General features: G+C 44.1%; 1 protein-coding gene across 1 annotated transcript in view; it reads right to left on the bottom strand.

The window, feature by feature from the left end:
- The window catches only part of LOC128689161 (uncharacterized), a 159,629-nt gene that overhangs the window by 77,804 nt on the left and 62,642 nt on the right, over positions 1 to 19,183 (bottom strand). The window contains exon 2 of the mRNA XM_053777300.2: positions 17,262 to 17,304. Within this exon, the coding sequence (XP_053633275.1) occupies positions 17,262 to 17,298 (37 nt within the window). The 5' untranslated portion in view covers positions 17,299 to 17,304. The remainder of the gene's footprint in view (positions 1 to 17,261; positions 17,305 to 19,183) is intronic.

The following is a 19,183-nucleotide window of genomic DNA, read 5'->3' on the forward strand; positions in this document are numbered from 1 at the left end:
ACAGTGTGGGGATGAGTGTGTAGGGGGTTGGGGTATGTGGAGGGGAAAGTGTGTTGGGTGAGAGTGTAGAGGTGAGTGTATAGGAGTGAAGGGGTGAGTGTATGGGAGTGAATGTGTGGGGGTGAGTGCTTGGGGAGTTAAGTGTGTTGGGGTAGGGGTGACTGTGGGGAAAAGGGTGAGTAGAGGTGAATGTGGTTCACCTTGGCTTTGTCTCTCAGTCCCACACCCTCCACCACTGTCACCACAGCAACACCACCACCACTATCACCACCATAGCAACACCACCACTATCATCACCAAAAAAAACAGCACCCCTGCCACCATCACAGCAACGCATCCACCATAACACAAACACTATACCACCACAATAACACCACAATAACACCACCACAGCAACAATAACACCACAATAACACCACCACAGCAACAATAACTCCACCTTTAACAATAACACCACCACAGCAACAATAACACCACCACAATAACACCACCACAGCAACAATAACACCACAATAACACCACAGCAACAATAACCCCACCTTCAACAATAACACCACCACAGCAACAATAACACCACAATAACACCACCACAGCAACAATAACCCCACCTTCAACAATAACACCACCACAATAACACCACCACAGCAACAATAACACCACAATAACACCACCACAGCAACAATAACACCACAGCAACAATAACACCACCACAATAACACCACCACAGCAACAATAACACCACAATAACACCACCACAGCAACAATAACTCCACCTTTAACAATAACACCACCACAGCAACAATAACACCACCACAATAACACCACCACAGCAACAATAACACCACAATAACACCACCACAGCAACAATAACCCCACTTTCAACAATAACACCACCACAGCAACAATAACTCCACCTTCAACAATAACACCACCACAGCAACAATAACCCCACTTTCAACAATAACACCACCACGGCAACAATAACCCCACCTTCAACAATAACACCACACAGCAATAATAACCACCACAGCAACAATAACACCACAGCAACAATAACCCCACCTTCAACAATAACACCACCACAGCAACAATAACCCCACCTTCAACAATAACGCCACCACAGCAACAATAACCCCACCTTCAACAATAACGCCACCACAGCAACAATAACCCCACCTTCAACAATAACACCACCACAGCAACAATAACCCCACCTTCAACAATAACACCACCACAGCAACAATAACCCCACCTTCAACAATAACACCACCACAGCAACAATAACCCCACCTTCAACAATAACACCACCACAGCAACAATAACCCCACCTTCAACAATAACACCACCACAGCAACAATAACCCCACCTTCAACAATAACACCACCACAGCAACAATAACCCCACCTTCAACAATAACACCACCACAGCAACAATAACTCCACCTTCAACAATAACACCACCACAGCAACAATAACCCCACCTTCAACAATAACACCACCACAGCAACAATAACCCCACCTTCAACAATAACACCACCACAGCAACAATAACCCCACCTTCAACAATAACACCACCACAGCAACAATAACCCCACCTTCAACAATAACACCACCACAGCAACAATAACCCCACCTTCAACAATAACACCACCACAGCAACAATAACCCCACCTTCAACAATAACACCACCACAGCAACAATAACCCCACCTTCAACAATAACACCACCACAGCAACAATAACCCCACCTTCAACAATAACACCACCACAGCAACAATAACACCACCACAATAACACCACCACAATAACACCACCACAGCAACAATAACACCACAGCAACAATAACCCCACCTTCAACAATAACACCACCACAGCAACAATAACACCACAATAACACCACCACAGCAACAATAACCCCACCTTCAACAATAACACCACCACAGCAACAATAACCCCACCTTCAACAATAACACCACCACAGCAACAATAACCCCACCTTCAACAATAACACCACCACAGCAACAATAACCCCACCTTCAACAATAACACCACCACAGCAACAATAACTCCACCTTCAACAATAACACCACCACAGCAACAATAACCCCACCTTCAACAATAACACCACCACAGCAACAATAACACCACCACAGCAACAATAACTCCACCTTCAACAATAACACCACCACAGCAACAATAACACCACCACAGCAACAATAACACCACCACAGCAACAATAACTCCACCTTCAACAATAACACCACCACAGCAACAATAACCCCACCTTCAACAATAACACCACCACAGCAACAATAACTCCACCTTCAACAATAACACCACCACAGCAACAATAACACCACAATAACACCACCACAGCAACAATAACCCCACCTTCAACAATAACACCACCACAGCAACAATAACACCACAATAACACCACCACAGCAACAATAACCCCACCTTCATCAATAACACCACCACAGCAACAATAACACCACCACAATAACACCACCACAGCAACAATAAAACCACCACAATAACACCACCACAGCAACAATAACACCACCACAGCAACAATAACACCACCACAGCAACAATAACACCACCACAGCAACAATAACCCCACCTTCAACAATAACACCACCACAGCAACAATAACCCCACCTTCAACAATAACACCACCACAGCAACAATAACTCCACCTTCAACAATAACACCACCACAGCAACAATAACCCCACCTTCAACAATAACACCACCACAGCAACAATAACCCCACCTTCAACAATAACACCACCACAGCAACAATAACCCCACCTTCAACAATAACACCACCACAGCAACAATAACCCCACCTTCAACAATAACACCACAGCAACAATAACCCCACCTTCAACAATAACGCCACCACAGCAACAATAACCCCACCTTCAACAATAACACCACCACAGCAACAATAACCCCACCTTCAACAATAACACCACCACAGCAACAATAACCCCACCTTCAACAATAACACCACCACAGCAACAATAACACCACCACAGCAACAATAACACCACCACAATAACACCACAGCAACAATAACACCACAATAACACCACCACAGCAACAATAACCCCACCTTCAACAATAACACCACCACAGCAACAATAACCCCACCTTCAACAATAACACCACCACAGCAACAATAACACCACCACAGCAACAATAACTCCACCTTCAACAATAACACCACCACAGCACCAAAAAAACCACCACAGCAACAATAACACCACCACAGCAACAATAACCCCACCTTCAACAATAACACCACCACAGCAACAATAACTCCACCTTCAACAATAACACCACCACAGCAACAATAACCCCACCTTCAACAATAACACCACCACAGCAACAATAACCCCACCTTCAACAATAACACCACCACAGCAACAATAACCCCACCTTCAACAATAACACCACCACAGCAACAATAACCCCACCTTCAACAATAACACCACCACAGCAACAATAACTCCACCTTCAACAATAACACCACCACAGCAACAATAACCCCACCTTCAACAATAACACCACCACAGCAACAATAACCCCACCTTCAACAATAACACCACCACAGCAACAATAACCCCACCTTCAACAATAACACCACCACAGCAACAATAACCCCACCTTCAACAATAACACCACCACAGCAACAATAACCCCACCTTCAACAATAACGCCACCACAGCAACAATAACACCACCACAATACACCACCACAGCAACAATAACACCACCACAATACACCACAACAGCAACAATAACACCACCACAATAACACCACCACAGCAACAATAACACCACCACAATAACACCACCACAATACACCACCACAGCAACAATAACACCACCACAATAACACCACCACAGCAACAATAACACCACCACAATAACACCACCACAGCAACAATAATACCACCACAGCAACAATAACCCCACCTTCAACAATAACACCACAGCAACAATAACCCCATCTTCAACAATAACACCACCACAATAACACCACCACAATACACCACCACAGCAACAATAACACCACAACAATACACCACCACATCAACAATAACACCACCACAATACACCACAACAGCAACAATAACACCACCACAATAACACCACCACAGCAACAATAACACCACCACAATAACACCACCACAATACACCACCACAGCAACAATAACACCACCACAATACACCACCACAGCAACAATAACACCACCACAATAACACCACCACAGCAACAATAACACCACAATAACACCACCACAGCAACAATAACCCCACCTTCAACAATAACACCACCACAGCAACAATAACCCCACCTTCAACAATAACACCACCACAGCAACAATAACACCACAATTAACACCACCACATCAACAATAACCCCACCTTCAACAATAACACCACCACACCAACAATAACACCACCACACCAACAATAACACCACCACAGCAACAATAACACCACCACAATAACACCACCACAGCAACAATAACACCACAATAACACCACCACAGCAACAATAACCCCACCTTCAACAATAACACCACCACAGCAACAATAACTCCTCCTTCAGCAATAACACCACCACAGCAACAATAACCCCACCTTCAACAATAACACCACCACAGCAACAATAACCCCACCTTCAACAATAACGCCACCACAGCAACAATAACACCACCACAATACACCACCACAGCAACAATAACACCACCACAATAACACCACCACAATAACACCACCACAATAACACCACCACAATAACACCACCACAGCAACAATAACACCACCACAACAACAATAACACCACCACAATAACACCACCACAGCAACAATAACACCACAATAACACCACCACAGCAACAATAACCCCACCTTCAACAATAACACCACCACAGCAACAATAACTCCTCCTTCAGCAATAACACCACCACAGCAACAATAACCCCACCTTCAACAATAACACCACCACAGCAACAATAACCCCACCTTCAACAATAACGCCACCACAGCAACAATAACACCACCACAATACACCACCACAGCAACAATAACACCACCACAATCACACCAATTCAACAATAACACCACCACAGCAACAATAACCCCACCTTCAACAATAACACCAACAATAACATCTTCAACAATAACACCACCACAGCAACAATAACTCCACCTTCAACAATAACACCACCACAGCAACAATAACCCCACTTTCAACAATAACACCACCACGGCAACAATAACACCACCACAGGAACAATAACACCACCACAGCAACAATAACACCACCACAGCAACAATAACACCACCAAAGCAACAATAACACCACCACAGCAACAATAACACCACCACAGCAACAATAACACCACCACAATAACACCACCACAGCAACAATAACACCACCACAGCAACAATAACACCACCACAGCAACAATAACACCACCACAGCAACAATAACACCACCACAGCAACAATAACACCACCACAATAACAATAACACCACCACAACAACAATAACACCACCACAGCAACAATAACACCACCACAACAACAATAACACCACAGCAACAATAACACCACAGCAACAATAACACCACCACAGCAACAATAACACCACCACAGCAACAATAACACCACCACAGCAACAATAACCACCACAGCAACAATAACGCCACCACAGCAACAATAACACCACCACAATAACACCACCACAGCAACAATAACACCACCACAATAACACCACCACAGCAACAATAACACCACCACAATAACACCACCACAGCAACAATAACGCCACCACAGCAACAATAACACCACCACAATAACACCACCACAGCAACAATAACACCACCACAGCAACAGAACATTATTATTATTATTATTAAAATTATTATGTGGAACGCTAAACTCGTAGGGATTATACAGCGCCTGGGGGGGGAAGGGATTCAGACTCAATTTAGGGAACTGGAGAACAGCTCCAATTCCCTAGATCAAGAGCCCCTCAACAGCGTCAAGAAACCTCCCTTGATGTGCACAACGACAACAGCAACAACACCACAACAACAATGACAACAACAACACAACCACAACAACAACAACACAGCAACGACGACACCACCATCATAGCAACACCACCAACACCACCACCACAACAACAACAACACAGCAACGACAACACCATCATCGCAACACCACCACTACAGCAACACCACCACCACAATAACAACAACTACAACAACAACAACTCAGCAACAGGAGAGGGCAGTGTTCAGTCTTTAGTGTTTCACTCGTCAGAAAACAGAACAAATGTTACTTGACCTGCTGACTGCAACTTTCGAACACATGACCGAACAGTAACCCTTGGCTTGGTTAACAGACCAAGTAAACCGCTGATTACACAGACCTGGGAATATTGAACTTCTATAATGACAATATTATGAAACGTCTATCAAATTGAGAAGAAACTACCAAGATGGAAAGAAATTAAATTGGTAAGAGACAATCAGACTCGGAGACATCAATTTACGAAACAATTTTCAGACGGAAAAAATCTTTGGAATTCTGAAACTACACTCCGAATGTTTATGGAATCCAAGTGATTCCTCTTGGAAAGTTACGGTGTCACGTCCGTAGGACTACCTGGAGATTACCTGGAGAGAGTTTCGGGGGTGAACGCCCCCGCAGCCCGGTCTGAGACCAGGCCAGGCTACTGCTGGCCACACGTAAACTGACGTACGAACCACAGCCCGGCTGGTCAGGTACTGACTTTAGGTGCCTGTCCAGTGCCTTCTTGAGGACAGCCAGGGGTCTATTGGCCATCCCTCTTATGTATGCTGGGAGGTAATTGAATAGTTTTGGGCCCCTGACACTTATTGTGCTGTCTCTTAGTGTACTCGTGGCGTCCTTGCTTTTCATTGGGGAATGTTGCATCACCTGCCGAGTTTTTTGCTTTCGTAGGGAGTGATTTTCGTGTGTAGGTTTGGTACTAATCCCTCTAGGATTTTCCAAGTGTATTTTATCATGTATCTTTCTCGCCTGCATTCCAGGGAATACAGATCTGACAGCAATGTATTTAGCAAGATATCATACTATTGTACTGTGGGCAGTGTACCACAGAGTACATCCCGTTTCGCGTGATTCTAGTCCCTGCACTCGAAACCATTCTTGTACTTGGACTGCTTGAAGTACATGCAAGTGGACAACAGAAGTCTCTCTCACTCTACATGTTCGAGCCGACTTGTACACAGCGTCAGTGAATCCGCACACTCCTCTTCTATGACAACACACTCAATAATAATAATAATATTATTATTAATATTATTAATAATAATAATAATAATAGACAGTGATTATGTATGAGTGATGGTGAAAGTGTTGAATGATGATGAAAGATTTTTCTTTCTTTTTGGGTCTCTCTGCCTCGGTGGGAAACGGCCGATGTGTTAAAAAATACTACTAATAATAATAATATTAATAACAATAACACCAACGCTAATAATAATAATAATAATAATTCTTGAGCTGCACACTTGTCATGCTGTAACACACGACTCAGTGTACGTCAGGGAGGACACGAACATAAGGGCTTCTCCCATGACATCTCGCCGGACCTTTTACAACAGTCGGGCGACATTTCGGACAATATTCAGGTGGGCTGGCACCCACAGGGTCATATTTCTGTGTAGCTAGTATGGACAAACTGGTTCTGCGATAGTGCAAATGTCACAACCTACTTAGAACTTGTGCTAAGAAGCAATGCAGGACACTTACAGTTAAAATGTCACAAGTTAGGTAAAGCGTCTGGGTGAAGCAGCAGTGTGGGATAAGCAAAGTTAGTATGCATCTGATTTGTTATACTTTGTTGGTTTTCAAATCTAAAGTCATTTATTCTGTTTATCGATCACTGGTGTACACTGTGTGTGGGTGTATGTGTGTGTGTGTGTGTATACTCACCTAATTGTACTCACCTAATTGTGGTTGCAGGGGTCGAGATTCAGCTCCTGGCCCTGCCTCTTCACTGATTGCTGCTAGGTCCTCTCTATCTCTATCTCTCTCTGCTCCCTGAGCTTTGTCATACCACGTCTTAAAGCTATGTATTGTTCCTGCCTCCACTACATCACTTGCAAGACTATCCCACTTCCTGGCAACTCTGTGACTGAAGAAGTATTTCCTAACATCCCTTTGACCTGTCTAAGTCTTCAGCTTTCAGTTGTGACCCCTTGTTTCCGTGTCCCCTCCCTGGAACATTCTGTCTCTGTCCACCTTCTCTATACCTCTCAGTATTTTATATGTCGTTATCATGTCCCCCCATCTCTCCTGTCTTCCAGTGTCGTCAGGTCGATTTCTCTTAACCTCTCCTCGTAGGGCATACCCCTTAGCTCCGGGACAATTCTTGTTGCAAACATTTGCACTTTCTCTAGTTTCCTTACATGCTTGGCTAGGTCAGGGTTCCAAACTTGAACTGCATATTCCAATATGGGCCTAACGTACACAGTGTACAGGGTCCTGAATGACTCTTTATTTAGAAAGCTGTTCTGAGGTTTGCTAGGCGCCCGTATGCTGCAGCAGTTATTTGGTTGATGTGTGTCTCAGGAGATGTGCCCGGTGTTATACGCACACCAAGGTCCTTTTCCTTGAGTGAGGTTTGTAGGCTCTGGCCCCATAGACTGTACTCTGTCTATGGTCTTCTTTGCCCTTCCCCAATCTTTATGACTTTGCACTTGGTGAGGTTGAACTCCAGGAGCTAGTTGCTGGACCAGGCCTGCAGTCTGTCCAAATGCCTTTGTAGTTCTGCATGGTCCTCGTTCGACTGAATTCTTCTCATCAACTTCACATCATCTGCAAACAGGGGCACTTCGGAGTCTATTCCTTCCGTCATGTCATTCACAAATACCAGAAACAGCACCGATCCTAGGACTGATCCCTGTGGCACCCTACTCCTTACAGGCACCCACTCTGACACCTCCCCATGTACCATGACTCGCTGTTGTCTTCCTGACAGGTATTCCTTGATCCATTTTAGTGCCTTCTGTGTTATCCTTGCCTGGTCCTCCAGCTTCTGCACTAATTTCTTGTGTGGAACTGTGTCAAACGCCTTCTTACAGTCCAAGAAAATGCAAACTACCCACACCTCTCTCTCTTGTCTTACTGCTATCACCCTGTCATAGAATTCCAGTAGGTTTGTGATGCAGGATTTCCCGTCCCTGAAACCGTGCTGGCTGTCGTTGATAAGCTCATTCCTTTCTAGGTGCTTCACCATTCTTCTGATAATTTTCTCCATGACCTGGCATACTATACACGTCAGCGCCACTGGTCTGTAGTTTAATGCTTCATGTCTGTCTCCTTTTTTAAAAATTGGGACTACATTTGCTGTCTTCCATACTTCCATACGTCCCGTTTCGATAGATGTGTTGAAGATTGTTGTTAGTGGTACACAAAGCGCCTCTGTGCCCTCTCTCAGGGACCATGGAAAGATGTTGTCCGACCCCATCACCTTTGAGGTATCTAGTATATGTACTCACCTAGTTGTACTCACCTAGTTGAGGATGCAGTGGTCGAGTCCAAGCTCCTGGCCCCGCCTCTTCACTGGTCGCTACTAGGTCACTCTCCCTAAACCGTGAGCTTTATCATACCTCTGCTTAAAGCTATGTATGGATCCTGCCTCCACTCCATCTCTTCCCAAACTATTCCACTTCCTGACTACTCTGTGGCTGAAGAAATACTTCCTAACATCCCTGTGATTCATCTGTGTCTTCAACTTTCAACTATGTCCCCTTGTTACTGTGTCAAATCTCTGGAACATCCTGTCTTTGTCCACCTTGTCAATTCCTCTCAGTATTTTGTATGTCATTATCATGTCCCCCCTATCTCTCCTGTCCTCCAGTGTCGTCAGGTTGATTTTCTTTAACCTCTCCTTGTATTACATACCTCTTAACTCTGGGACTAGTCTTGTTGCAAACCTTTGCACTTTCTCTAGTTTCTTTACGTGTTTGGCTAGATGTGGGTTCCAAACTGGTGCCGCATACTCCAATATGGATCTAACGTACACGGTGTACACGGTCCTGAACGATGTGTGTGTGTGTGCGTGTGTGTACTCACCTATTTGTACTCACCTATTTGTGGTGTGTGTTTGTGTGTGTGTGAGTGTGTGTGTGTGTGTGTGTGTGTGTGTGTGTGTGTGTGTGTGTGTGTGTGTGTGTGTGTGTGTGTGTGTGTGTGTGTGTGTGTGTGTGTGTGTGTGTGGGTGTGTGTGTGTGTAATTACCTATTTGCTTAAAATTTCCATTATCTGCGGCATTTACTAATTCCTCCTTTAATACATTCTACTGGATAACAACTCTATTGGAGAAGACAATCTTCTGGTATGATTCCCATTCCACTTTTTCCTCAATTTTCCACGTTTGCTTCTTGATATCCCTGCAAGCACTTTGAAATCCTCTTTACACTTTGAAGTCCTTAAATCGTAGTTGAAATTGTTCATCTCTGACAGTCATTTTGTTGTTCTTCTCTGAACATTTTCTAACTTATCTATGTGTTTTCTCAGGTGTTGGCACCACACAACAGCTGCATTATACCAGTTTTGATACTTTCAATATTTTGTTAGTTCATATTTTTCTTGTCACCTAATTTCACTGTCTCACGGTTTAAAGGTCTATTTTCAGTGTAGGGGCCTACTGTACAGTTCAGAGGCCTACTTTACAAGTTAGAGTTTAGAGGCCTACATAACAGTTTCAAGGCCATCTTTGCAGTTTAGCGACCTATCTTACAATTTAGAGGCCTAATTTTCAGTTTATAGACCCACTTCTTAGTTTCAAATTATTTTTTTTAGGTGCCTATTTTCTAGCTTTCTGATTTTTTCTGTTCTGCGCCCTGATATATGATTTTTTTGCTATTATCTTTCAAAAGGTTAGTGAGTTTGTTTATTGTTCTTACCATGCAAGACAAGCCACGGGGAGAGGAATTCTTTAGCTCAAGTACTTTCACACTTCTCAGTGCGTCATCAGGAGCTATGAAATGTTGCAAGGCTGCAACTGAAGGATTGAGGGGAAGTTTTTCAAAGAGTAGCGCAGCGCGGGTTAAAACCCGATCTGCGCTACTCTGCGAAAAAAAATTACCCTGTCAAGAGTCGTTTTCAAGAACTCGTTCTTATTTCCATTAGCCGTTTTTCGTTACCTTTCTGTTTATGCTTGCCACGGTGGTCATTATTTTCGTTTACTGGCTCTTTAGAACTGCTCAGTGCTTGGTCACTGTTGTATAGCTCTCATTCTGGCTCTCTGACCCTGCTCTTTGTTTGGTCACTGTTGTGTAGCTCTCATTCTGGCTCTCTAACACTGCTCTTTGATTGGTTACTGTTGTTAACACTGCTCTTTGATTGGTTACTGTTGTGTAGCTCTCATTCTGGCTCTCTGACCCTGCTCTTTGATTGGTCACTGTTGTGCTCTCATTCTGGCTCTCTGACCCTGCTCTTTGATTGGTCACTGTTGTGTAGCTCTCATTCTGGCTCTCTAACACTGCTCTTTGATTGGTCACTGTTGTGTAGGTCTCATTCTGGCTCTCTGACCCTGCTCATTGATTGGTCACTGTTGTGTAGCTCTCATTCTGGCTCTCTGACCCTGCTCTTTGATTGGTCACTGTTTTGTAGCTCTCATTCTGGCTCTCTGACCCTGCTCTTTGATTGGTCACTGTTGTGTAGCTCTCATTCTGGCTCTCTGACCCTGCTCTTTGATTGGTCACTATTGTGTAGCTCTCATTCTTGCTCTCTGACCCTGCTCTTTGATTGGTCACTGTTGTGTAGCTCTCATTCTGGCTCTCTGACCCTGCTCTTTGATTGGTCACTGTTGTGTAGCTCTCATTCTGGCTCTCTGACCCTGCTCTTTGATTGGTCACTGTTGTGTAGGTCTCATTCTGGCTCTCTGACCCTGCTCTTTGATTGGTCACTGTTGTGTAGCTCTCATTCTGGCTCTCTGACCCTGCTCTTTGATTGGTCACTGTTTTGTAGCTCTCATTCTGGCTCTCTGACCCTGCTCTTTGATTGGTCACTGTTGTGTAGCTCTCATTCTGGCTCTCTGACCCTGCTCTTTGATTGGTCACTATTGTGTAGCTCTCATTCTGGCTCTCTGACCCTGCTCTTTGATTGGTCACTGTTGTGTAGCTCTCATTCTGGCTCTCTGACCCTGCTCTTTGATTGGTCACTGTTGTGTAGCTCTCATTCTGGCTCTCTGACCCTGCTCTTTGATTGGTCACTGTTGTGTAGCTCTCATTCTGGCTCTCTGACCCTGCTCTTTGATTGGTCACTGTTGTGTAGCTCTCATTCTGGCTCTCTGACCCTGCTCTTTGATTGGTCACTGTTGTGTAGCTCTCATTCTGGCTCTCTGACCCTGCTCACTGCATTACTACTCACAGCTAAAGTTGTGCAGTGTTGCATCTCACTAAGCTTGTGTAGTGAGTTGCGAGAATAACTGCAGTTCAGCCTTACTAGACGTGATCTGAGGCAGGTCAGCATATGTGGTCTCTAAGTCGTCTGCGACCAGCTGACATGATCTGACCACTCTCACTCTCCTCCATTCTTCTAGTTCCTCTCTAACACTCCTCTAGCTCCTCTCCAACCCTCCCTTTCCCTCTCCAACCCTCCCTTTCCCTCTCCAACCCTCCCATCGCCCACTCAACCAGTCAGTGGCTTCAACTCCCACTTTCCCTCAAGTCAAGGACAGTCAGAGGTTGACCCGCCTGTCTTCCACTCAACTCACTCTTCCTCCACTCACCTCACTCTTCCTCCACTCACCTCACTCTTCCTCCACTCACCTCACTCTTCCTCCACTCACTTCATTCTATCACAAATTAACAGATATACAGGCAATATGAGAATCTATTTTTAAACTATGATCCCAAAAAGGATAAACAGGAGGAATATAATAATAAAAAAAGGGTTGCAGATAGACAAGAAAAAAGAATAAAAATATTGTGTAGAGAGGAAGAGAGAGGCAAGAAAGACTGAAGGTAGATAGGAAGGAAAAAAAGAGATTGAAAGCAGGCAGGAAGACAGATGGAACAAACGTTGAGGGTAGACAGAAAGAAGAATGAAGGTAGACAGGAAGAGACAGGACAGAAAAAGTAAGTGGCCTGACCACTTTGAGTGTAGTTTAAGTGCTTATCTGCACATAGTCACGTGTTCTAAACCTGTATATATATATATATATATATATATATATATATATATATATATATATATATATATATATATGTGTGTGTGTGTGTGTGTGTGTGTGTCGTGCTGTATAGGTCAAACTTGCGATTTTGGTTTAAATAACAACGCTCTTCTTGCCGAATAAGACAATCGAAAATTTGTGTATGCAATAATTTTGCAAAAATCTTTCTGAACTTAACAAAAAAGTATATTTCATTGTGTCTCTTATATTATTAGATCATTGTAGAATATATTTAGTTTGATTAGGTTAAATTAAATTGCGCTTGTTATAATAAGGTTAGGTAACAAAAAAAGGCACAATACCGTGACTGGTACGATACACAAATAACCCGCACATAGAAGAGAGGAGCTTACGACGACGTTTCGGTCCGACTTGGACCATTTACAAAGTCACTACATCGTAAAATGCTCCAAACTTCAGAACACCCGTGACTTAACCTGATTCCTCATTTTTTTTCCTCTTCTTCTCCCTCTTCCCCTTTCCTCTTTCCTGTTTTGTCTTTCTTCTGTCGCGTGTTTCTGTTCCTTCATTATTTATTTCATCACTTCACCTTCCCCCCACCTCTGTGTACTTGCTCTCCCTCTGTGGGCACCTAGCTCCCTTGTGGGCACCTAGCTCCCTTGTGGGCACCTAGCTCCCTTGTGGGCACCTAGCTCCCTTGTGGGCACCTAGCTCCCTTGTGGGCACCTAGCTCCCTTGTGGGCACCTAGCTCCCTTGCAGTGCTCCCCTTTCTTTATATTTGACTGGCTCCTCCTCCTTAGTTCCCCACTACTACCACTACTACTACTACTACTACTACTACTACTACTACTACTACTACTACTACTACTACTATTACTACTACCACCACCACCTCCTCCTGCCTATATATAGCCGTCCTGCTCCACTTCTGGTTAGTGTGACTTTTTAAATGGTCCAAGTCGGACCGAAACGTCGTCGTAAAGCTTCTCTCTTCTATGTGCGGGTTATTTGTGTATAATAAGGTTAGGTAAGTTTTCTAAGGTTCTTTTGGTACAAAATTATTAATTTCCACATTAACGAAAAAATTATATTTTAAATGTGTAAGAGAAAATTTTAGAAAGAACTTAATTTTAAATGAGTCCTTGCTAATTGACTAATTTTACACACACACACACACACACACACACACACATGGTGACAGCAGTAAGACAAGAGAGAGAGGGGTGGGTGGATTGCATTTTCTTGGACTGCAAGAAGGCGTTTGACACAGTTCCACACAAGAGATTGGTGCAAAAACTGGAGGACCAAGCAGGGATAACAGGGAAGGCACTACAATGGATCAGGGAATACTTGTCAGGAAGACAGCAGCGAGTCATGGTACGTGGCGAGGTGTCAGAGTGGGCACCTGTGACCAGCGGGGTCCCGCAGGGGTCAGTCCTAGGACCAGTGCTGTTTCTGGTATTTGTGAACGACATGACGGAAGGAATAGACTCTGAGGTGTCCCTGTTTGCAGATGACGTGAAGTTGATGAGAAGAATTCACTCGATCGAAGACCAGGCAGAACTACAAAGGGATCTGGACAGGCTGCAGACCTGGTCCAGCAATTGGCTCCTGGAGTTCAATCCCACCAAGTGCAAAGTCATGAAGATTGGGGAAGGGCAAAGAAGGCCGCAGACGGAGTACAGTCTAGGGGGTCAGAGACTACAAACCTCACTCAAGGAAAAAGATCTTGGGGTGAGTATAACACCAGGCACATCTCCTGAAGCGCACATCAACCAAATAACTGCTGCAGCATATGGGCGCCTAGCAAACCTCAGAACAGCATTCCGACATCTTAATAAGGAATCATTCAGGACCCTGTACACCGTGTACGTTAGGCCCATATTGGAGTATGCGGCACCAGTTTGGAACCCACACCTAGCCAAGCACGTGAAGAAACTAGAGAAAGTGCAAAGGTTTGCAACAAGACTAGTCCCAGAGCTAAGAGGTATGTCCTACGAGGAGAGGTTAAGGGAAATCAACCTGACGACACTGGAGGACAGGAGAGATGGGGGGACATGATAACGACATACAAAATACTGAGAGGAATTGACAAGGTGGACAAAGACAGGATGTTCCAGAGATTGGACACAGTAACAAGGGGACACAGTTGGAAGCTGAAGACACAGATGAATCACAGGGATGTTAGGAAGTATTTCTTCAGCCACAGAGTAGTCAGTAAGTGGAATAGTTTGGGAAGCGATGTAGTGGAGGCAGGATCCATACATAGCTTTAAGCAGAGGTATGATAAAGCTCACGGCTCAGGGAGAGTGACCTAGTAGCGATCAGTGAAGAGGCGGGGCCAGGAGCTCGGACTCGACCCCCGCAACCTCAACTAGGTGAGTACAACTAGGTGAGTAGGTGAGTACAGTGGGCGCCTATGACGAGCGGGGTCCCACAGGGGTCAGTTCTAGGTCCAGTGCTATTTTTGATATATGTGAACGACATGATGGAAGGAATAGACTCTGAAGTGTCCCTATTCGCAGATGATGTGAAGTTGATGAGAAGAATTAAATCGGATGAGGATGAGGCAGGACTGCAAAGAGACCTGGACAGGCTGGACACGTGCTCCAGAAACTGGCTTCTCGAATTCAACCCTGCCAAATGCAAAGTCATGAAGATTGGGGAGGGGCAAAGAAGACCGCAGACAGAGTATTGACTAGGTGGACATAGACTACTGACCTCACTCAGGGAGAAAGACCTTGGGGTGACCATAACACCGAGCACGTCACCTGAGGCACACATCAACCAGATAACTGCTGCAGCATATGGGCGCCTGGCAAACCTGAGAATAGCGTTCCGATACCTTAATAAGGAATCGTTCAAGACACTGTACACTGTGTATGTTAGGCCCATATCTTAATAAGGAATCGTTCAAGACACTGTACACTGTGTATGTTAGGCCCATACTGGAATATGCAGCACCAGTCTGGAACCCACATCTGGTCAAGCACGTCAAGAAGTTAGAGAAAGCACAAAGGTTTGCAACAAGGCTAGTTCCAGAGCTCAGGGGAATGTCGTACGAGGAAAGGTTGAGGGAAATCGGACTGACGACACTGGAGGACAGAAGGGTCAGGGGAGACATGATAACGACATACAAGATATTGCGGGGAATAGACAAGGTAGACAGAGAAAGGATGTTCCAGAGAGGGGACACAGGGACAAGGGGTCACAACTGGAAGCTGAAGACTCAGACGAGTCACAGGGACGTTAGGAAGTATTTCTTCAGTCATAGAGTCGTCAGGAAGTGGAATAGCCTAGCAAGTGAAGTAGTGGAGGCAGGAATCATACATAGTTTTAAGAAGAGGTATGACAAAGCTCAGGAAGCAGAGAGGGAGAGGACCTAGTATCGATCAGTGAAGAGGCGGGGCCAGGAGCTATGACTCGACCCCTGCAACCACAAATAGGTGAGTACAAATAGGTGAGTACACACACATATTATATATATATATATATTTATATATATATATATATATATATATATATATATATATATATATATATATATATTATATATGTATATATATATATATATATATATATATATATATATATATATATATATATATATATATATATATATATATATATATATATATAGTTCCTTGACAATGTGAGTAGTCACGAAAGCGCTTGGAATTTCTCTATTCTTTCAGAGTGGTTGTTTTGCATATATATATATATATATATATATATATATATATATATATATATATATATATATATATATATATATATATATATATATATATATATATATATATATATATAGCATAGGGATATTTACTAATGGTTCATAAGAGTGAATGTAGGATTGTTGGAACAAGTCAATAAGTTAATAGCATGTACAATACAAAAAATATTGTGTTCAATAGTATTATAACCATTTATAATAATAATAATAATAATAATAATAATTATTATTATTATTATTATGAGAGATAAGGAGATACTACTGATGAGTCGAAAGTTAGTATGGGAAGCGCCAACATGTACTCACCTATGAGGCCCGCCAACCACAGCTGCCGCAACAACATGATCACCTGTACCGGGAGAGAGATAACCCCAGGATTAGTAACACAGTTTCAGATACGCAGTTTTATGAAGAGGTATGACAGAGTCCATGAGGCCAGGAAGGCAGAGGGGGCCATGTGTAGAGAGTCGACCCCCTACTGCAACAACCAGGGGAGTACAACTCAGAAAGTGGACACACACACACACACACACACACACACACACACACACACACACACACACACACATGACACAGCAAGATAAACTAAGTACTTAATTTGCAGTTATATATATTTTTTGTAGAGAAAGCATTCTATAATTTAAATATCTATGTATTCATTTTGACATGTACTAAATAATCTAGATTCACGCAATTTTGAAATGCCTCTAGACTATCTAGCACTCATATCTAACCTTAGTAAGTTCTTTATTGTGTGTGTGTGTGTGTGTGTGTGTGTGTGTGTGTGTGTGTGTGTGTGTGTGTGTGTGTGTGTGTGTGTGTGTGTGTGTGTGTGTGTATGTACTCACCTAGTTATACTCACCTAGTTGAGGTTGCAGGGGTCGAGTCCAAGCTCCTGGCCCCGACTCGTCACTGGTCGCTACTAGGTCATTCTCCCTGAGTCGTGAGCTTTTTCATACCTCTGCTTAAAGCTGTGTATAGATCCTGCCTCCACTAAATCGCTTCCCAAACTATTCCACTTCCTGACTACTCTGTGGCTGAAGAAATACTTCCTAACATCCCTGTGATTCATCTGTGTCTTCAACTTCCAACTGTGTCCCCTTGTTGCTGTGTCCAATCTCTGGAACATCCTGTCTTTGTCCACCTTGTCAATTCCTCTCTGTATTTTGTATGTCGTTATCATGTCCCCCCATCTCTCCTGTCCTCCAGTGTCGTCAGGTCGATTTCCCTTAACCTCTTCTCGTAGGACATACCTCTTAGCTCAGGAACTAGTCTTGTTGCAAACCTTTGCACTTTCTCTAGTTTCTTTACATGCTTAGCTAGGTGTGGGTTCCAAACTGGTGCCGCATACTCCAATATGGGCCTAACGTACACGGTGTACAGGGTCCTGAACGATTCCTTATTAAGATGTCGGAATGCTGTTCTGAGGTTTGCTAGGCGCCCATATGCTGCAGCAGTTATATGGTTGATGTGCGCTTCAGGAGATGTGCCTGGTGTTATACTCACCCCAAGATATTTTTCCTTGAGTGAGGTTTGTAGTCTCTGGCCCCCTAGACTGTACTCCGTCTGCGGCCTTCTTTGCCCTTCCCCAATCTTCATGACTTTGCACTTGGTGGGGTTGAACTCCAGGAGCCAATTGCTGGACCAGGTCTGCAGCCTGTCCAGATCCCTTTGTAGTTCTGCCTGGTCTTTGATCGAATGAATTCTTCTCATCAACTTCACGTCATCTGCAAACAGGGACACTTCGGAGTCTATTCCTTCTGTCAATTCGTTCACAATACCAGAAACAGCACTGGTCCTAGGACTGACCCCTGTGGGACTCCGCTGGTCACAGGTGCCCACTCTGACACCTCGCCACGTACCATGACTCGCTGCTGTCTTCCTGACAAGTATTCCCTGATCCATTGTAGTGCCTTCCCTGTTATCCCTGCCTGGTGCTCCAGTTTTTGCACTAATCTCTTGTGTGGAACTGTGTCAAACGCCTTCTTGCAGTCCAAGAAAATGTGTGTATGTGTGTGTGTGTGTGTGTGTGTGTGTGTGTGTGTGTGTGTGTGTGTGTGTGTGTGTGTGTGTGTGTGCGTGTGTGTGTGTGTATGTGTATGTGTATGTGTGTGTGTACTCACCTATTTGTGGTTGCAGGGGTCGAGTCTTAGCTCCTGGCCCCGCCTCTTCACCGGTTGCTACTGGGCCCTCTCTCTCCCCGCTCCATGAGCTTTATCAAACCTCGT

This window comes from Cherax quadricarinatus, chromosome 21 (genome assembly GCF_038502225.1).
Source record: "Cherax quadricarinatus isolate ZL_2023a chromosome 21, ASM3850222v1, whole genome shotgun sequence".
In the NCBI taxonomy this organism is placed as follows: domain Eukaryota; kingdom Metazoa; phylum Arthropoda; class Malacostraca; order Decapoda; family Parastacidae; genus Cherax; species Cherax quadricarinatus.